At 41.2% G+C, this 22,427-nt stretch overlaps 1 protein-coding gene across 5 annotated transcripts in view; it reads left to right on the top strand.

The window, feature by feature from the left end:
* LOC148035922 (uncharacterized) overlaps positions 1 to 22,427 on the top strand; it is a 352,895-nt gene that overhangs the window by 326,858 nt on the left and 3,610 nt on the right. For 3 of the 5 annotated variants that reach the window (XM_087679037.1, XM_087679036.1, XM_087679033.1), the window contains 5 exons: positions 13,755 to 13,855; positions 14,589 to 14,706; positions 15,325 to 15,357; positions 21,705 to 21,798; positions 21,888 to 21,976. In XM_087679037.1, coding sequence (XP_087535163.1) covers positions 13,755 to 13,855; positions 14,589 to 14,706; positions 15,325 to 15,357; positions 21,705 to 21,798; positions 21,888 to 21,976 — 435 coding nt within the window. The remainder of the gene's footprint in view (positions 1 to 13,754; positions 13,856 to 14,588; positions 14,707 to 15,324; positions 15,358 to 21,704; positions 21,799 to 21,887; positions 21,977 to 22,427) is intronic. The other 2 variants (XM_087679035.1, XM_087679038.1) reach the window with 2 other exon arrangements.

Raw genomic sequence — 22,427 nt, 5'->3', positions numbered from 1 at the left:
CGCACCCCTTAGGGCAAGCCTTGATGCTAAATGCCCACAAATTAGTCACGGTCATTGGCCAGGACAATTCAGCACAAGAGAGGGACAAGCGACCGACATCCTCCTCACCATGCTAGTGACCACCCCAGTGACGTTAAGCCTAGGATACCTACTTAAGCAGCACCCCACCCTATGGCAAAACCTCAAGCAGTGGGTCGAGGAGTCATGAGAACAGGCATCGAATTTGCAGGATCACGACACAGAAATGCAAATACCGAGTCTAACGCTACTCTCTGTGCCAAAATCCTTGCACAATAACGCTTTCTAGGAAGGCACCAAGATGCATGCAGTGTTACCAGTCTTAGTCTTAGGAGACACAACAAGAAAGGGGATCATAGACACAGGAGCTAGTGTTAGTGTGCTAAGCCATGCGGTACTGCAAACCTAGGGAAACCCACCTGTTGAGACCGCCCAGTTTAACGTCACGTTAGCAAACGGCATGAGGGTGAGGCCATTCAAGGTACTTAAAAATTGGCCAGTGAAAATCGCAGGTGTCCAGTTCTCAGTCGACTTTATAGTCATGAAGGGGGTGGACTACGATGTCCTATTAGGCCAGCCCTGGATGCGCAATGCCAAAGTTATTGAAGATTGGGGTAACGGCTTGATATTCTTAGGCAAAAAAACGAAAGCTGTGAGGGTGGAGATGGACACTTGGAAAACCTCACCAGTCAACTTGGATGCCATCTCCTCGATACTCAAGGGCGACAGTCAGGTCAATAAGTCTTATGGGCCCTTGACCAAGTATATCCCATGTCTAGAAGACGAGCGAGATTGGATGCATATCCTTGCTACAATTGACTTATCATTCTCTGACCAAGAAGTGCATGAGCAAGCCATTAAGATGATGGGCGCGACCGATGGTACGCCCACTATACCAGTGTGCATGATGGAAGGAACCCATCTTGGGAGACCTAAGCCCATCACCTTCCAAGTGTCAGGCAACAAGAAAGAACTCCAGGAGGTCCTGGAATACTTAACAGACAAGCTGGCTAACAACTTAGCAGCAAACCTCACACCTCTCCAGGACCTCTTAGGCAAATCCGACTGGCAATGGACGAGAGTGCTTGACTTGAACCTTATGTACAAGTGGGCCTTAGTCCCAGATCAGCGACAAGAGAAGTACCGAGCCCTACAGGACGACGAACCGGCTAGCGCAGAGGACTCTGACGATGATTACGAAGACTGCCAACCCTTTAGGGATGAAAGTGAGTGTGAGATAGATTCTGTAGAGTACGACACGGAGGGACATGAAATAGAACAAATATGGGCAAATTCCAAGCCACAAAAAAAAAGTGCCTATAAGACAAAGCGAGGACTCTTGCACATGAATTGTGACCCTGCCTGGTTAGAATACGTAGCAGCCATAGACCTTGAACAAGCAAGCCTAGCTCAACCAGGGGTGACACAAGTGCTTAGAGCCGAATCACTATCTGAACTGTGACCACCAGGGGAGACCCCCTCTTCTAGCGAAGACGGTGAGTTCGACTCTGAGTCAGAAGTGAGTTCGGATAGCAACCCAAAAATACCTAGGCATCCCAAGACCCGACGCACAGCCGGGGACTTACCTGTCCACCTAAGGCACAAACGATTGAAGCAAGAAAGCGCGAACCAACCCAGGGACACTTGAACACACGAGCAACAAAAACCATGGGACCTTCCAAAACGATTTACAAAATTCAAGAAAGGTGATAGGGTAGTGATCTTGATGGGTGCCAAACGGCAAGGGCAAACGAGCGAACCAATCGAGGGACCAGCAAAGGGTCAAAGAGGTGAACTTAGCCCAGGAAGGGGAGACACCCCAACCAGTCTTCGTTGCTGATGACTTGACTGAGGACGAGGAGATGAGTTTGGCTGCCCTCTTGCGAGAGTATGTGGACGTGTTTGCATGGTCCTTGGAAGAGCTTAAAGGGGTAGATCCAAGTGTGGTGACTCATAACATACCCATGACACCAAACGCAGCATCGGTGAAGCAACGACCGTACCCAATGAATCCTAAACACACTCATGCTGTCAAGGAAGAAATTGATAAGCTGATGAAAGCAGGATTCATTGACAAAATTGAGCACACGAACTGGGTATCACCCATAGTCATCGTGATGAAGAAAAATGAAAACATTAGAGTGTGCATCAACTATAAAAAGGTGAACGCTGCCAAAAGGGATAACTATCCATTTCCATACACAGAGCACATGCTTGAAAGAGTGGTAGGCAAGGAGGCCTACAGTTTCCTGGATGGCTTCTCAGGATACAACCAAGTGCAAGTGCATCCTTCCAACAAGCATAAGACTGCCTTCGCCACCGAGTGGAGCGTCTTTGCGTACATAGTCATGACTTTCGGGTTGACTAATGCCCCTCCCACCTTCCAACATCTCATGCGCACCATATTTAAAGAAATGCTTTGCAAGGAGTTAGAAGTCTTTGTCGATGACCTCTGCATTCACTCGATCTGGATGGAACACTTGAACAAAATCCAAGCAGTCTTTGATCGGTGTCGCCTATATCGTCTCTCCCTGAACCCCTTGAAATGCCAATTTTGGGTGAAACATGGATGCATCCTCGGCCATGTGGTGTCGAGGAATGGCATTGCTAATGACTTCTCGAAGGTCAGGGCTATTGTCAACCTTCCACCCCCAACCAACTACAAGGGAGTCCAATGCTTCTTAGGCTATACGGGATACTATCGACGGTTTGTGTTGAATTATGCATTGATATCAAGACCTTTGTACAAACTGCTGATTGTCTTCGAATGGACTGAAGCCTACCAACGCGCATATGAAGAGCTGAAGAAGGCTCTAACCACAGCACCAATTCTACGAGCCTCAGATTCGACCATAACCTTCCACGTGCATATCAATGCTTCTAAAATCACTGTGGGGGCATTGTTGTGCCAACCTGGTGAGCACAACCTAGATTATCTAGTGAGCTTTACTAGTCAACAGCTGACGGAGACGGAAATGAATTACTAGATGACCGAAAGAGAGGGCTTGGCCATGGTGTTTGCTGTAAAGAAGTTTCGGCATTATCTATTGGCTATGCCCTTTACCTTCTTTGTAGACCATCAAGCCTTGCTATACCTAATGAACAAACCTTGCGCTACAGGACGCATAGCTTGTTGGCTCCTTCTACTTTTGGAGTTTGACTTCTCTGTGGTTGTAGGGAAGGGGAAACAACACTACATGGCTGATCATATGTCATGCATTCCCACAGGGGAATCGGCTGGAGAAGGCATTGTCGATGATTTGCCAAACGCCCACCTCTTTAACCTTGCCAAACAACCAATAGAGAAGGCAAGACTGAGGCAAATTATTCTCAAAATCCAGCCCTACCAGTTGATAGCAGGCCAGCTATATCACTTAGAGCACAATATTTGTGAGTTTGGGAATCTCCCAATTCCCATTTTTTTAATACTAAAAGGGTGGCACCCGGATAACATGCCCATAAGTTTCTCAAACCATATTATGTGACCTATCATTGGAAAGCACTTGAAAAATTGAATCTATTGAGCTATAGAGCGCTCGATTTGGAGTTATGGTGTTCAAGTTATGACAAATCCAAATATTTGACCATGTGTCCAAAACTTATGGGAAATTCCCATATTCCCCAATATAGTGTTTTAAGGCAAGATCGATTGATGCGCAGATGCGTGTGCAAACATGAGATGCACAACGTGCTCTCGGAGGCACATAGTGGGATTGCTGCTGGTGGACACTTTTACGGAGACACAATAGCCCGCAAGGTGTTGCAATCTCAACTATGGTGGCCAATATTGTTGCATAATGTCGAATGATTTGTTAAGCATTGTGACGAATGTCAGCAGACAAAGGTCCCAATTTGCAAGGATCAGATGGAGTTGACCCCAGTCATTACATGACAACCCTTCGAAAAATGGGGGATCAACTTCATGGGACCCATCAGCCCTGCTGCACAGTATTCTCAGGCCAAATACATCATTGTGGCCATAGACTACCTAACGAAGTGGACAAAGGTGAGAGCAACCCGAAAGAACGATGCTTGAATGACTGCCAAGTTCTAATGGGAGTAGGTGATCTCACGATTCGGATACACCATCGAACTAGTCAGTGACCAAGGGACACACTTCATCAATGAAGTGATAACTCATCTCCTATCCACCTTCCTAATTATCCATCGAAAATCCTCTCCATACTACCCTCGAGCAAACGGCCAGGTGGAATCCACAAACAAGATTCTTGTCAACGTCCTAAACAAGGTAGTCTCGGCTTCATGCAGTGACTGGGATAACAAGCTGATGGCGGCCTTGTGGGCTTACCGCACAGCTTACAAAACGGCCGTCGGACCTACGTAACTGAAGCAATTTTTCCCGTAGAATTCTTCGTGCCTAGCCTACGAATTGCGCTTCAAGAGTGATGGGAAGGAAAGGAAGCATGGACGCAACGCCTAGTAGAACTCGAACGCCTCTCCTCGGAGACCCGTCTTCTAGCCACTCATACACTCATATGCGAGAAGGCATGACGCAAGAGCTGGTTTGACAAGCATGTCAAGCAACACGACTTTAAACAAGGCGACCTAGTGCTCCTATACTCAATCAAGGGGCACAAGCAAACAATGAAGTTTTGGGGTCTTGGACCTTTCAGGGTCCGTGCAATTAGCCGAACGGGCAACGTCGAGCTTGAAACTCTAGCCAGTGAAGGAATTGGCTTCTTCAATGGTAGTCATGTCAAGAAAAACTATCCCCCCGTGCATCCTTTGTATAAACCACCAATTTTGGAACCACCAGTCAACGTCCGTGTAGCCACCATCACCGAAATCGATGACACGGATGAGGAAATCGTGGAACCTGCATACCTACACATCACCGTCACTACCAAGTGGGCATGCATCTTCAATGCCTTAATTGATGAGGGAGCCGGCTTCAATGTCCTAACTCACGATCATTGGACCCAATTGTTGAGATATCGAACTCCACTCGTGATATGCCAGGGTGACCGTTGTGCATTTATGTCACCGACTTGTCAATTGTAGATGCGGTTGGTACATCGCCCATGAATAATAGCTAGATGACAGCTATCCTTATCTACTCTAGTTCGTGGCTCATTTGGTATGCCACCTTAGTTAGTTGAGTTTGGTTTGAGACCCATATATAGGGTTCTTCTATTTCTATAAGAAGAGGAAAACTATTTTCAGCCTCCACCTGTGTGTGTATTCCCCCATTGTGCAAGTAAGGATATCGAGCTCCACTCGTGCTATGCCAGGGTGACCGTTGTGCATTTATGTCACCGACTTGTCAGTTGCAGATGCGGTTGGTACACCGCCCATGAATAATAGCTAGATGACAGCTATCCTTATCTACTCTAGTTTGTGGCTCAGTTAGTATGCCACCTTAGTTAGTTGAGTTTGGTTTGAGACCCATATATAGGGTTCTTCTATTTCTATGTACTAGAGTACTTTTGGCATACACAACTAAGAAGAGGAAAACTATTTTCAGCCTCCACCTGTGTGTGTATTCCCCCATTGTGCAAGTAAGAAAGCTACAAGTGAGACTCCTTCCTTCTCTCCCACAATCTTGACACCAACTTGGCAAACCACCACTACAACCCACTAACGCCAGGTTAAATCCATATGGGGGCCGCTCCTATGCACTCCTCGGCAAGTGCAGGGCTATTGTTTCTATCGAGACTGAAACTGTACCAATGAAACTATACCAATGATCTTCTACGTGCTGCCAAACACCAAGGAAGCAGGCACGGAGACGCTGCTAGGGCGAACCTTCAAGAAGCAAACTCGTTGCCACATTGATTATGAGTCGCAACTCGTTCACCTTACCATAGGCAACATCCGCATTGATACACACACTTTTAGCAAGGGTGGCACAATGGAAGAGTCCGCACGACCACCGATAGAACTATTAGCATCCGAATCTAAGGAGAAGGGTAGTGCCTGATCGCCCCCCACCACCACTCAAGAACCACTAGTCGTGGTGACAAAAGCTAAGGCTCAACAACATAATTTCCAATGGAGGCCTAAACAGCCACAACCGTCACCTAGGAGTTGTCACACACGACCTCATAAGACCCATAGCTCTAAACCTAGGACGCCCAAGCGCAGTTACAGAAATCAAGGCATGACCCAGTGCAGGTGGGTCTCCAAAGCTCTCCTATACACGCAAGGCTACTATGAGGGAAACACTTGGTTGTATAGCCCTAAAACCCACCTGGCCAAGAGTGTCATTCATATGCTACCCCTGATCTTGATCACCCCCAGCCCCATCAAACCTCAAATCCACGAGCTGCAGTGCTCCCCAGGACCACATCCATCAAGCCCATCTACACACATGCCCGAGAGACTCGAACAAGCCTACCGGCCTAAATGACAGACAACATCCCATGACACATCGCCCACTAGAGTCCATCCGACAACAGTGATCCACTCTGAAGGCAGCAGTCCATTAGAAGTGGCTGCTGCTCCCCCAACCCTAAGCCAGGAAGCCCAACTGCTACCTAAGGCACAGCAATAGCCAAAACTATCCACGGTCAAAGGCTCTAGTGCCATCAAACCCCAACCACCAGCACATCTTAAACCCTCCTACGAGCAGAAGTCATTTCTGACACTGGCCTCAGATCTAGCCGTAGATACAGGGGATGACATGGTTGATTGCATTAGACGGCTCGATGCCACCTTCAGAGAGTTGGCTCTCTGAGCTATGACCACTTGGACTTAGGCTTGTTGCCCGAGCCTTTTGCAATCGAAATTCACACGATGCCTTGTTCTTGGGAGACGTTTGAACTTGCCTTCGCAAAGGCAGCAAACTCCACTGTTGTATTGCTCGACAGTGAGGTTTCTAAAGAGCAAGCCCTCAAACAGCGCCTCATAACGTCATACGATTAGCGAACCACTTTGGCCATCACCGACCAAGAATTTGCAGAATTATCCCAATTTGCTGAACTGAATCCCCATTTTTGCGGCACTGGTACACTCTTACGTTGTAATGGGAAGTAGAGGGATACAGAGTCATGACCAATGTGGAGCAGCGCTGCGCAATCAAAACAATAGAGTACGATCCCACTTATATCGCGCCAACCTCGTACAGAGTGTTGACCACTCTTCGCAACCACCCCCTGGAAGAGCACATCAAGGGACATCCTTACCTCAATCGCCTACTGACTGAGGAGCTACACATTGCTAGCTGTGGTGCCTCCGATGACTTCCTAACAGATGTTCTCACTTACATAACACACGTTGGCACTCGTCCTTTTGATCTCGATCGCATAGCTCAGTTAGAGTACAACCCCAATTTTTACACTTGGTTCCTACACCGATGACTCCTAAGACCCATTCCAAGGTCCTCAACCTCCCTCACCTTCAATCCTAGTAAGGATTCTTCTCAAGCTGGGAGGGGAAGGGGAGTAAGGTGAATCAAGAGATCAATTAAAATCAGTGGGATTCAAGAAAAATGCATAAGTGCGTAGGCAATAAGCGAGGTAGAAAAATATCAAGAGAACTTTAAAATAAAAGGCAAAAAGTTAAAGCTGAAAAGGGAGGCTCCACATTGGATAGGATTTTAAGGCTTCCATTCAATAAACACATAAAGTCTTTCATTTTCAGTCTATGATGTTTTTGTATTGTCAATTTGGAAGAACTAATGGAAACTGGGGTTCATGACAGGAACGAAAAATGTCGCAACAAGATCGTGCCCACCGGCTTCCATTCATGGAAGAGGAGAGAGCCAGTACAACATCACTCTAGAGAGCCGCACCTACAACCAACTAAAATTCCGAATCATTCACAACATAGAAGGATTGGTGGCCAAGGAGGAGGCGGCCAGGAGAGTCGTTGAAAAATGCAACTTCACCAAGTACCTAGAAAGATTCACACAAGAACCTGACCACACAAAGTGTGTGGAATTTCTCAGGTCTTACAACCCCAACAACGAGTGCGACACCATCACAATAGAAAGGGGACAAAACACCAAGCAAGTGCCAGTTCGCTTAACCCTCGCCTTGGTGGAAAAGGCGCTGGGACTAGAACCGAAAATAGAAAAGAAGCAAAAGAGAGATATGTACGCCATGCTAGGGATGAGAAAGGAGGACGTACTGACAAATGACAGCATCAGCATTCAAGATATCCCTGATGTAGAAACCAGATTGCAAGTAGAACTGGTACACGCGCTCTTCTCCAGCCAGCGCTACAACGCATTGATGCACCAAATCAGTGTGCCTGTGCTGGAGAACGTAGCAGCTCATACCCTACATAAAGTCTATTTGAATGGCTATGTGTGTAAAACTATCGACCAGGCAACTAAAGCGCTGGCTTTAGGAAGCACACCCGCAGGAGGAGAGTCTCCAGCATCTAAGGCTATAGAAATAAATAAGGCCTCGTCCAAGGTCTTGTTCATCGCCTATGGACACATCTTAACAGCGCTCATCTAGGAGGCCATGAAAGAGACGCAAGATGCAAAAGAGGGGGAAGGGGAAACGCCCGACATGTCACCCCCTCATCAGTACCAAGAGAGGTCCAGCAGGATGGAGACTGATAAGGAAGGACAGGGGAAAGAAGAGCAATCAAGCAAAAAGCAGGTCAAGGAAACCAAGAAAAAGACAACATAGAAGAAAAAGAAACCGAATGAAGGCCGTAGGAAGGAGAAGGAGGATTTGGAAAAAGCAAAAAGACAATCCCTCAAGGAGGCCGAGGAGAGGGAGAAGAAGAGGAAGCAGGAAGAAGAAGAAATAACAGAGCAAGTCAAAAGGGCTAAAAAGGCGTCGAAACAGGAGGCTGAAAAGAGAAAAAGAGAGGAGCATGAAGAAAATGAGAAACTAGAGGGGCAAAGAAGAGTTGCGGAGAAAGAAGAGGAATTGAGAAGAAAGGAAGAGGAGGACTTGGCCGAGGCCACATGCCAGTCCATTGAGCAATAATGCAGGGCTGATGATCCAGGAGCCTGGAGCACACTGAGGGAAGAAGGGCCTAGCTCTAGCGCGCAGGTACCAGAAGTTGTGCCGCCTGCAGTCCTGGAAGGCAAAGGCAAAGCACCCCTCCATCCTATCCCCACCCTCATAGCACCCTCCACTGAACCCACTATGCTCACCCCTAGTATCTCCACCAGCATGGAAGTTTCCAACTTTGTGGCTTGGATACAATACTTCATCAGTAAAGAAATGGCCCAAGGGAATAGCACAGAAACCATGGCCACGGGGCAAAAGAGACCAGCCGCGGATACTGAGTCGAGGCAGGACCAGAAGCATCCCCGTGTGGAGGCCTCAACCACCCCCACCCACGCAACAATGACGCCACCAGCCAGTTATGATGAATACATTGCCGAGCTACTCTCCCAATTGGAGATGGCGAAGGAGGAAAAGAGAATGGCAGTGGTTGAGTTGGTGGCAGAGAAAGAGTCAGTAGCCGCCTTTCAACTAGAGAAAACCCGCATAATAGCCATGAAACAACGACAAATTTTTGACCTCAAGCAAGAATTGAAAGCAAAGGAAGACATGGAAGAAAGCTACAAATAGCGCTTGAGGAAAATCAAGAACTTGTGCAGATGCAGCGGGAATACAAGCTCCTCCTGATGCAACATGGGGAATTGGAGGCGAAAACCGCCAACATTGAGCAAATGATGGAGGAACTAAATGCCAAAAAAGAGGAGAGAAGATGAGAGAGGGAGAAACAACAACAAGAGATCCGATCAACTGCACCTTGAAAGGAAAGAGCACGAGAATATGAGCAGAGAACTCAGAGCCCAGGAGCAGAAGCTCGTAACCCTAACAAAGAAGCAGGGGGAGAGCATGGAAGGAATGAACAAAAGGGCCAAGGAATGGGCCGCACAGAACGAGAAACGAATGAAGGCACTGGCGCAGCGCCTCGCTTTGTTGGAAAAATAAAAAATCTTAGCAGAAAGCAAAGCAGACGCCGTCCAGACAGCCTTCACTGGCTAGCAATAGGCCTTCCTCAACACATTACTGGACACGACCCGGCCAGAGGAAAAAGAGTCCTTGGAGGTGGTGTAGAAGAAACTGAGCATCAAGGCCCTGCATACGGGGCTACAGATGCCACCCCAACCTACGGAGGTTAGGCTGGGCTTAGAAGAACAACGAAAGTACCTACTATTGGCCGGCCTAACCCCCCAGGAGTTGGACGCACTCGGCTTTGAGGAAGGAGCGTAACTAAACAACTGGCAGGGGGAGGAGGCTGACATTGAATTCGTCAAAAGGAGAACCAGAAAGAAATAATCCCACAACCCCCCTCGCTGCATGATCACGAATAGCAACAAATTGATCCACCCTCGAACAGACAAACCGCACTCAAGGAGCGACGTAGGAAATTAGTTGAAGAAACCAAGAGGCAGTTAAGAGCCAAACCAATCGTGCGGCCATCCGCACCCCTCCCACCGTGCCCCGATCACCTCCCAACGGGATTCCACGCAGAGCTGGTGATTTCGGAATGGCAAGAAAACGAAAAGGACCCTTTCACTTTCAGTTTTATCCTACCAATTAAGGTGATGGAGGAGGTGATCGCGACTGGCGGGCCAGCTGGGCCAAAAATGGCTGGAAGAAAGAGTGAAGACCCGCACCCTGTGGGGCACGGAGGAAGCAGAGTTTTGGCAAGACAAGATGTTCGAGATACCACACACTATATAGGGCTACGACTGCCAACCTCTTTGGAGAAGACGAGTATGCGATATTAGCATGCTCGCCTGGATGGCGATTTGCAACACCCTACCCTACGAGAGGAACGACCCCACATTCATGGCATATCCTCGTAGGGTAGGTGTGGATTTTGTTGCCACCCTCCATGGGCGGTATAACTTCCCCATCATCTACAACTCCAATGCCGCCTCCTTCGAGCATGCCCTCCTTTTTTATTTAGGAAGCCTAAGTGATTCCATGATGCGCTTTCTAGCAAACTTCTCCTTCTGTCCAGATCCCGCCTTTATAACTACATGTAATTACCTTAGGCTTCTTAAGCTATTACTTAAGCAAGACCCGACACCACAAGAGCATGGCTTGCCCCCCCTCTTTTTTGACCCCAACGCTATTGATAGCTGCGCCATGGTGTGCCTAATGATGAGAGCTAGCCTTCTTCCCTCCTTTTTCCTAGCTCTCCTAGAAGATATGAACGACAGTCAGTTTACTAGGTGCAACCATCCCTTCCTCTCCACCACCTCTCTCCACGTCCGCATGAACCTCATAGGGTACATGCAAAGCTGTCAATTTTTTAGCAAGTCCATCCAACCCCCTTCTCCACCTCAATCAAACCAGGAAGCTTAGGTACAGGCTGTCATTCTCCTAGTATAGCCCAAAAAAAAAAAAAAAAACCACGCAGGCAGATCCTTACGCTGGAATCAACAAAACCATCCACTTCCACATCACTCAGCACCACATAAAGCACAATCACTGCACCTAGGGGTCCTCAAGTTAGGCGTGCCCGGTGGCTTCGGTCGACCGGCTCCACTCCTAACCCCCTAGCCCTTTTTTGCTCCCCCACTTCACGCATAGGGCCCATCCAGGCCAGGACATACCTAGGGAGGCCACTCGCCTATGGTTAGACCTGTCACCCTGAGCCACTCGCACTCCACACTAAGATAGACATCCCCCTCCTTAGGTGAAGCACCACCCCCTGTCCTTCCAAGCATCACCGGCACGCCCACCCACCGACTTCGGAGGCCCCCGTCAACATCCGTTACTTCTCCAACCAACCTTACTACCATGCTTCCACGAGCACCCGAGTCTACATGCTGCCCTGCCCTCACATGACTGCTCTGCCAACTGCCTCTCCAAACACCAACAGTCGAGAAGAGTGCCATGGGAGTGGCATCCATCTCGGCAGGGGATAATGTTAACCCCAATCCGAGAAGGCGAAAGGATGAATGAAAAAGCACAAAGAAGATGGAAAAGAAGCAAGGACATGCAGGCGGCCTCCAAAGCTAAGTCGGGGCCAAAAATTTTAGTTTTAAATAAAAGGCGCCTCAAAAACTCCAAAAACTCTTGTAAAAGAGCGCCAGGCTCCCTCCTATGCCACCTGTAAAAGAATAGTCGAATATAGGCCTAGGGCATGAAGCAAAAAGAGAGAATTATAAAAAGAGACCTTGCCACAATGGCCGGTCATGTAAAAAAGGATGGGTGCCCATGGAGTTTTAGGGTTTGTTTATATAAAGTTCAAAAAGTGAATGGAAGCTCATTGTTTGGTGTGTGCCCAACAAGAGCTCTTCTCTTCTTCTCCTCTCCTTGCTTGTGTGTGCTCTTGAGAGAGGGAGTGATTGTGAGAGTGAGGGAGTGAGTGAGTGGAAGTGAGGGATCAAGGGGGTGAAACTCTTCACCATCTTCTCTTCTCTTTCCTTCTTTTGCGCACACGGCTATGGCGGTTGGAGCTTGGAGAAGGAGGAGGCTTGAGCGTGCTTGAGCTAACATCTAGGATCGTGGAGCTACTGGAGTGTGGAAGAGAGGAGGCAACTCATATCGGCATCAAGGTAAGCTCACTACACTCGTAGGATCGAGGGTGCGTCGACTAAGCGAGAGGTAGCCATTAGAGCTCGCTTGGAACGCTTGAACAATAAGCGGTCCGTGGGTCTTGGCGGTTAAAGCTCCCACATTTGTGTATTTATTATTTCCCTTAATGAGAGAGCCATGACAAGGACCTAGGGGAGGTACCATCACTCCTAGAGATGCTATCTAGGAAAAGTAGCAAGGGGGCTTGTGACATTCTCTTTGAGTACTAAAACATGCATCTCAAGCTTAATATCTCAAAATTGGTAGCTTTCTTTAAAGAAATGGTTTTCTTCCATATGAAGCTTATATGATTTATCTTCAACAATAAGGAAACATCTGCATCATCATAGCTCTAATATCATGTCAACAACACACACAAGGAAAACAAGATACTACATTATAATTGCTTACAAGAATAATAGCAGTCCTTCACACACAAAATATATCTATCTAAGCTTGTATACATGAAGAAAAAGCATTTATCATTTTCTTCATTTGGGTTGTATTTTGTTGTATCAACAACTATGCCAATACAAGCACATGGAACATCTAATTCAAACGATTTAAGCTTGCAAGTAGAGGATCAACATTCCTGATAGTATTACGAGTTATCTTCATGTCATTTTCACCAGCTTTCTATCAATCCTCTACTCCATTAGACATGTTGTCTTATTTATTTTCTTCTTCCATAGACATGTTGATAATGAATGTGATTAACTATGATCATTGTGCAACCCATTCTCAATAGAACCATTTAGATGATTAAGTTGCATACCTTACAAGGATCTATAGCTCTTTGGAATATTTCTTACTAGTTACTAATTTAAATATTGGTTGAGACTTTTTGCATCATTTCTTAGTTATTCAATGAAATATCTAGTTTCAATCGATATCTAATTCCAATCTAATTGGTATCTAGTTCCCATATAATCAGTATCTATTTTTGCATTGTCAAAAGTTATGCAATGACTAATTTATCCATTTTTGTGTAATTAGAGTTGATTTTCTAATAAATTACATTGAAAATTTGCATATTGTATTTTAGGATCTATCTCTTTTCTTCTCAGAAAGCTTTTCTTATGATTTCAAATTACAATCTTGTATTTAAAATTTGAATTTGCTACTAAGAAGATTGTGTTGTACTTTTTCAATCTATTTTTTAGGATATTTTAATAGATTTCGATAACTAATCAATAGCCTAGTTGTATTCTATTACATACTTTTGATCATATGTTAACCAGTACAAATTTTTCATAGCAGCCTTATGAGTATAATATTTTGTACATACCACATCAAACTAGGGATTCATCCAAGTTGAAGATAGAATTCAACATTGATGCAATAAATTTTTTAAAAAGGAGGTTCTCTCTCTCTCTCTCTCTCTCTCTCTCTCTCTCTCTCTCTCTCTCTCTCTCTCTCTCTCTCTCTCTCTCTCTCTCTCTCTCTCTCTCTCTCTCTCTCTCTCTCTCTCTCTCTCTCTCTCTCATGGAATATCATGCAAATGATGAGAAAATTTTAATTGAAGTTTCTTGCATTATCTCTTCATTTCTAATACCTTCTCTCTCCCTTTCTTCCTACAATGTGATTGTGTTGGTGGTTATAATTTTTTGTTCCAAAAGTCCCTAATGCCATAGATAAAAACATGAGAATAAAAGCATATTATAGTATTTTATGTGCTAAAGACATGGTCCTTGCCATTTTGCTAGGGATAGACTCATAAATGTAGTTGGAAGGCATAAATTGAGGCAATACGTTGCAGTACATGATATCTATTTCATATTTTAATAGATTTAAGAAAAAACTATAAGATTTTTAGAAAGAATGCTTGTATAACTTGCTTCCTTAGTATAAGAAAAGAGCATGCATCATTTTAGATTGCATTTTTTAGAGAAGCAAGGAAAAAAGAAGGCTACCTCATGTCAGAGCACACAATTAGGAGAAGTGAAGAAAATGTATTGTACATTGTAGATGCTATAAATGAAGAAGGAAAGCAAAGAAAAAGTAGACCATGATACTAAAGTAGCCTTTGCTCTTTAAAGATTTTGTGAAATTGAGGATACAAAATAAAGGGACAAGAAAAAAAATCATATGCAGGTCCATCGGAATAATTTACTCTGTGAAGATAATGCCACCAAGAACTGAAGGAAGTGATACAAGTGCAGTCACAACAATCATGAACCTTGGACCAACCACATCTGACTTTAAAATAACTGTAAAACTACACATTCTTTCATCTTCTTTAAATATCAAATTCATCTCATGATTCTTTGAAAATTCTATTTACAATTTTATAAGTTACAAATACCCTTATTTGCACTGATAAAGCTTTTTCATGAGTTACAAATACCCTTATTTGTACTCATAAAACTTTTTCAATATGAGTATTATTGGGGTTAAGGTAGATGATATAGTAAGTGATGGTTGTTGTTTTGTGCAAATTTTATATCATTTGTAGGAACATGTGAAAGCACATGAGAGGAATTAGTGGCTACATAACAATGTACATGAATTTTTGTCTAGTGTGTTTAGAGCCTACGAGGACTAGTTCAATAAACTTGATATTAGTGTGTCTAGAGCCTAGCAGAACTAGTTCAATCAACTTGGAGATACCAAATGCAAATTATACCAATGAGGGAAAAGCAATATTCATTTTATGGCCTTTTTAAGCATTTTGTGTCACCAATTCCTTGAAAAAGTGGTCACTTTCTTAAATATAGAAGATGGCAATCCCATATAAAATATTATCATGTGGACTAATACAATTGAGTTAGAGATTTTCGAATTAATGAAATCATTTTTTGATTTAGCATCACTTTTTTATTTTTTGCAGATGGAATGTGATGCAGCTATTGAGGTTTCTAAGGTATATTCATTTATTTCCAAATTCTAGAAGTATTTATAACTACACCTAAACTTGTTGTAAACCTTGTAGAACATCTATGCACATTCCATGTATGTTTGTGTATTTCTACATTATGAATAATCACGTGTTAAAACTTGTAACTCACACAAAGGTTTTGTCAGTTAGAGAGATGCACTCACATGTACTTAACTTCTTAATGTGGAGTATTCACCATTCCACGTAAGTTTGAGACATTGCAAGACCCAAGAGCTTTCATAGTACCACGTTTATTGAATTTCCTAATTCTATCCTATCCTTCCATAGTCTTCAAGAAAATACTTTAGCGTAGCTTAAAGATGCTAACAAGTCTTCTAATTAAACATGGGCATAGAAAAAACTAGACATATTATAGTTTTTTAATCCTTATTTCCTTTTTCTTCACCTCTTTAAAACCACTTCGTAACTAGCTATAGGTCGATTTATACATTGACCTCACCATCAATAGTATTCACATGTATCCCTTGATCATTATATGGGTTCTTCTATTGATATTAACCTCACCACTCACCAAAACAGTACAATTTTCATGATTCATCATTATGCAAACTAAATATTTGTAGAAAGTCTTGTATATATGAGACCAGATCATATCTCCTTTCCTTAAACCATTATGACCAAAGGTTTGACCAAGTTACTCCTTGAGCAAGGATTTCATTAGTCAAGTTCTTTATCAAGAGGATTTCATAGCCTTTACCAAAACAAGGAGACCAATGCTTATTTATTGTGCATTTACCATATATTCATGAATTGCTTAATTATCCTTATGGAGAAAATATTGCAACAAGGTTGATCTCAAATCACATCTTAATATATTGGACTCCACAGGCAAGACATCTCACCGTATCTTTCAATACTTGGTATGGTTTCTTTGTATTTTTATGATGTATTTTAAACTTATTGCACATGCTCATTTTTTTTTAACTTATGGAAAAACCCTTGGACAATAATTATAGCCCATTTTCTTTGTTGACATAGTGCTATATTCAAAGATAGAATAAGATTGTTACAATCATGCATGTATTGCTTTAGACCTACTCCATGATTATCTAGCATATTTATCAAAGATTGACCTAAGATAAGGACAACTATGAATTTACACTTGAAAAAGAATATCGATATTATTTGCTTAGCTAAACAACAAGAGAGTTTCAAAATGATTCAGTAGCAATCCTTAGTCAAAGCTCTTATTCTTCATTACTTTTTACTATCAGAATTTGCATATCTTCTTTGAAGCATTGATAAATTGCCAATAGGGTAGATAGTAGAGGTGTATTAGCGCAATAAGGGCATCTTGATTTGTAATATCAAGTTCATGATATGGACATCTAGGAACCATTCACGTCACATTTTATGTATACATGACCTTATAATATCTTTGTTTTGATTGATAGTAAGGGAGAGAATGAGCATTTGTGGCCTCTATACAAATGGATCAATCTCCTCACATTAAGGGATGCAAAAGGGACACCACCTAGCCAAATTAGAAGTGGACTAGGCATTTTTTACACACATGAGTAGAGAGGTGATGATATGGAAGAAAAAGAGATGAGAATATATGGTACAATATGAAGAAAATAATTGAAGATGATAACATCTAGGGTTACAACTAATGCATCCCAACCCAAAATGGTGGGGAAGACAAGCACACATAAGTGGAGGGATAATGGTGGTGATGATGTAGGAAGAGAAAGAGCAAGAATGGATAGAGGGGATGATAGTGCGCAGGCATTTGTGATGGTAGAATGAGGAGGAAGGGGATAATGGAGGAATGGAGAATGAGAGAGGATGAGGGTAAGAGTAGGAGAGGGTGAGGGTGAGGGTGAGGGTGAGGGTATGAAGAAGTGGGGGATAAGGAGGGTGATGAAGTTGAAATATAGATGGGGAGTAAGGGAGAGGGAGATATTGTGTGTGATGAAGTGGGAAAGAAGGGTGGTAGAGTGGAGAGCGGAAGAGAGTAGAGGTAGTAAGAATGGTGGTAGAGTGGAGTATGTGTGTCTTCCCCTTGAAGGCTCAAATGTCTTTTTTTATAAACACTTGGTTAGATTATATTATTTGGTAACCCTAATTAATCAATCCTGATTAATTAGAGTCCCAAATTGAATTATATATTAAGCGATATAAAGAAATGCATAAAGACTCCCTTCATAATACATTTTATTGTCTTGTGTGTATAAGTCTTAATAGTCCAACTTTCCAAAATAATAAGAAAAGAAAAGGTAAATTACAAATGTTAAAAAATGTGAGGGAGAGTTGTGCGTGTATTACTAATATAATGTGATGCTTTATAATATGGAATGGATAGTTTTATAAGGTTTTAAGTAGAGAGAATGTGAAAAGGTATATACACTTATTACAATATATTCCATTCTCCAAAAATGAGTGGAAGCTTTCTTTTGAAAGAGATTCATGGAGGAAAAGACTTGAATAATAATTGAGAAGAGTCTCAAATCTCCACCATTGTAAATGTGGCCTTTGTTACTAATCCTTTCTTTCATGCACCAATATATTATTGTCTTTTCTTCCTTTTGTGGCCCAAAGCTTTTTCCATGCATGTATCATATATGAAGCTCCAAATATTAAAAAGGAGAATATCATAGTTAATAGCCTAAGGAAAGTGAGATATATGAAATGAGAAAACATAAGAGATAAGAAAAAGTGAATCAGATGTATGTACCACATGAAAGAGTTATTGGAGTATTTTCCTAAAATACTCAAAGATATATGTGTCCAACCTTGGTCTCACCTTCTCCTTTCATTTTCAAAGTGCTTGGCTGCAAGTGACTGACAACTTTGATTTTTTTTTTAATGTGTCATCATATCCCCTTGTTTTCTTGCTGACTTTTTTGTATGCTTTGTACCATTTCCTTAAATGTTAGGAGACTCTTATGCACCACTCCAAGGTTTTCCTAATCCATCCAAGCCCAATGTCAGAATTAGTATAGATAAATATTTTCAAAGAGGATTACTTTTGAAAAGGAATTTCCTAAGGGAAAAGTAGATCACTCTTAATTGGTAGAAATGTGCAAGCCTTTGTAAACATTGGTTCCTATATAAGGCTTAAACTACTCACCCAAAAGCTATGTACACATTGTGTGATTCTAAGAGGAGGTTCATATGAAAAAATAAAAGGTTGTGAAATGGACCCATCAATAGCAAGAGCTCAAAATATGCTCTTATCTATTTGTATCTAACATATAGCAAGAAAGATTGTTTGAGACTCTTCAAGGTGGTAGGCATACAATTACCTAGTTTGAGTATCAACATGGTTAAGATTATGTATTAATAGTTGCTAATAGAAATCATGTCTAACTTCTTCAATGCTTAACCATTCCCTTATTTCTTGAGTATTGTAGCCTATATCTCAAGATCCCTATTTTACAAAGATGATATATACTTTTGTATAAGTTTGTTAACAATCATGCTATATTTGGATTCATGTATTTGCAATACATAATAAATTTTTCCCAAGTGGATTAAAGTTGGAATGATACTATATATGAAGCCACCAATCCTTTAAATGCATTGGTCATCCTAGTTATATAAAGATACTAAATTTGATAGATTCCTCTAGTTGCATTGGTCATCCTAGATATGTAAAGATACTAAATTTGATCATTTTCTCTAGTTGGGACCAAAATGATTATAGGTAGAGTTTATTACAACATTTCCTACTATTGCTAGAGAACGTGATTTTTAAATGTTCAAGTTTAGGACTTTAATACATCATCGCTTTTATTAGTAAAGGATATGATATCTATAGTGGGCCACCCTACCCTATTTGGGAGAAATATAGATTATAGTGTTACGCCTTTCATTTGGTTTAATGCATTTCTTTGAAGGCATTGACATTAACTCCTTTTTCATTATTTAGTTTGACTCACAACATAAAAGAGTCCTTTGAGTGGACATTGTAACTTTTGAGATCACCATAGATCTAATGGTCCAAACAATGTAGATGCTTCAAAGTCTTAAACGTAATTTTTTTTTTCTCAAAGCCACTACCAAGAGATTATCTAAGTTTACGTAGATGCTTGCTTGAGTGGCAAGAGACACCTAACTCGATTGAGTTGTAGTGATGTAAATAGTTACTCTTTAACGTCCTTTGCATTTTTTAAAACATTAAAGGGTTAATGAGAGGATAGAGAATGTCATGAGAGCTAAGAGCTAAAATCTTTGGATAGCTTACTAAAGTTTGATAGAGTTCCACATCTCAACAATAGTAAACCTTAGGGACATTTGAGCCTCTACATTCTTGAGGGAATTATCAAGGTCATAATCATTAATTTTTGTGTCCAGATTGAACAAGAATTCCTTATCAATGAGCTAAGAAATGTTTACAAACCCCTCATCCCCCTCTTCTGAGCTTTGTGATGGCTAGACATTGTTTTCATAATCAAATCGAAGCTTCTTGATTTTCCTAGAAAGCTTGGCTTTCACAACTAGATAAGATAGTTACAAAAGAGAAAATTATCTAACATGTTACTAAGAATGAAACCTCATGGAAATTAGGAATGATGTGACTGATATTATGGATGTGTGACTATATGGATGGGCTCAATGCATTGATTAGTGAAATGGAGCAAGCACAACAATGTGCAAGAAAGCAGTCCTAGAAAGAGCTACATCCAAGGTAAATACTATAATTGGTATTTTTATGTGGATCCATGATGATCTCAAACAAAAATGGAGAATGATTGAGTGAAGGATAAAACTTGAGTGCTTCTTGTATCCACTTAGATGCATTAGTATAAGAAAAGGTACAAGCATAGAGAACCATAAGTGTACTCAGCATGGATGAGCAAGACTTGAATGAAGCCCAATAGAAATTTCCCTTTGGTCCTCATCCCTTTAGAACTCAAAACATGGAGTGCAATAAAAATTAGGTATTATTTATGGATATTCCAACCATAGGTAACAATAAGGCCATACAAGTCTAAGGAGCTCCATGGTGTGCCATGTGGATACTTCATACTATCCAAAACCCTAAATTCCCTACAACTACATATTCAATGCACCATCCATCCTATTTAAAGATTGGTACTCCCAACATAGTCAATGTTTGTAGGTGTGCTATCTAAAATGATACATTGCATTTTTTTAGCCAAAAGGTTATAGGAAAAACTTTAGACTTACAGGATAAAATCTAGCTGAAGGGTTTGGGATAAGCAAAAAACATTAGGATAAGCTCTAGATGTTTGTTAGTGAAGGCATCAAATACACAAGAAAGAACTTGTCCTATGTAATGTCTCTGTATTGCTAATACATCTTGTATTTGCCAAAAAAAATGACTACAAGCCACTTATGTGGCTTAAGCCCTATTTGACTACATTCAAAATACATGTGCATATAATAGAGAAATCTGATGAGGAGTTATCAACATTGGTAGATTATAGAATCGAAGGTTCCTGATGAAAATAGCACTCAACAATACTATCTAAAGCTATAGAAAATTTTGATTATTTTATGAGGTTGCAATTCTACTAATGAGAATGCATTCAGTACATATCAAAGTAGTTTTCATAAAAATTTTGACGTAGTAGAGTAATTTTGACATGATTTGGATTAAGACCACTTAAAATTTTCTACTTTATGTGAAAATTGTCTCAAAATGCCTGTAAAAATATACACTTTCTAGATTATTTTTACACCTATATTTTTCTTCAACTATCATCTTATGTTGATTAGCTTCTCTTGTAATAATCATCATTAAGGAGAAAACATTTTTTTATTAAGGGTCTAGATTGCCACAAAATGGTTATATCTTATATACAAGCTTGTTGAATCTATGGCTTAGTTGGTAATTTATCTACGATCATTTGATGGCAAGTACCCAAATAACCAAATGCACCTTGGCTTTATTATCAAACTAATTGCCTCATTTTGGTGAGATTAACCACTCACATACCAATTGATGTAAGATGAGCCAATATTTCCTTCTCTTTTTTTGTTTATGACTTACAATGACAACATAAAAAAGAAGTATCCCCATAGACTAGCAAAAAACCCTCCTCTTTAACATGTGAAAACAATTGTAACACTATCTAGTGTTTTTTTTTTTGTAGTAAAAGTGGTTTGTTGGTAAGTAATATCAAATTCTAACTCTTTTGATTTATGGAAGTTGTAAATTATGGGGTCTAACTATTCGATTAACAAGTCCTTTTCTAGTAACATCTTTCTTTGAAAACAATAAATTTTACTTTAAAAAGAAGAAAAAGGTTATTTTCCACCATGGTAGAAATTATATTGAAATAGGCACTCCTTTTCTCACATGATTAACTAATTAACTTTTCTACAATTAATTGCATAAGGGGAACAAAGTAACTATAGCTTCACAAGGTCAAGGATCAATTGAGCTACTTATGATCTTGCCAAATGGACTAAGCTTTGAGTTTACATGTAGTGGTAAGATCCAAAACTCAAGTATTATAAGGAATTAAATGTGTAATCATTAGCTAGGTTTGCTGCAAATATTTGCTTATATTTTCATATAGTGACTCTATTGGATACTGAAGACAATCAACTTGATCAGCGCATGATTTGGGTTTCAACAACAGCATATGATTACTCTAGAAAATTCATGGTAATTGCTTTTTTTTTCGTGCAATATCCCTTCCATTTCGATAATTTCTCCAAGTTAAAAAAATTATTTAAATTGTATTTGCACTAATGACCAAGACCTATGATTTTTTCCTTCAAATAAAATGCAAATGGCATTTATAATTTTTCATTTGGTATCCATTTGCAATAACTATGTTTGGAAATTGATTATGAATTATTAATGGAGATGAAGAAAAAGTGTCTTAGATCTTTGAAATATGTGTTTTAATTCTATATGAAACAATGACCATGTTGCTAATTCATAAGTCTATCAAAGGAAATGCTTGTCTAGTAACCTTAGAATCTTTTTAGAGATCCCTACTCAAGGCATTTATGCATGTAGGATATTTTCTCAAATCATGATCATAAGAAAGAAAGTTGAAATTTTACCTTGCTAGTTAGTAGTACAAACCAATTCTGATAAGGGAGTTGAA

The sequence above is a fragment of the Lygodium microphyllum genome, chromosome 5, assembly GCF_053477565.2.
Source record: "Lygodium microphyllum isolate KBCC chromosome 5, Lygodium_microphyllum_v1.1.10, whole genome shotgun sequence".
Classification (NCBI taxonomy): Eukaryota; Viridiplantae; Streptophyta; class Polypodiopsida; order Schizaeales; family Lygodiaceae; genus Lygodium; species Lygodium microphyllum.
This window is presented reverse-complemented; position numbering and strand designations above follow the sequence as displayed.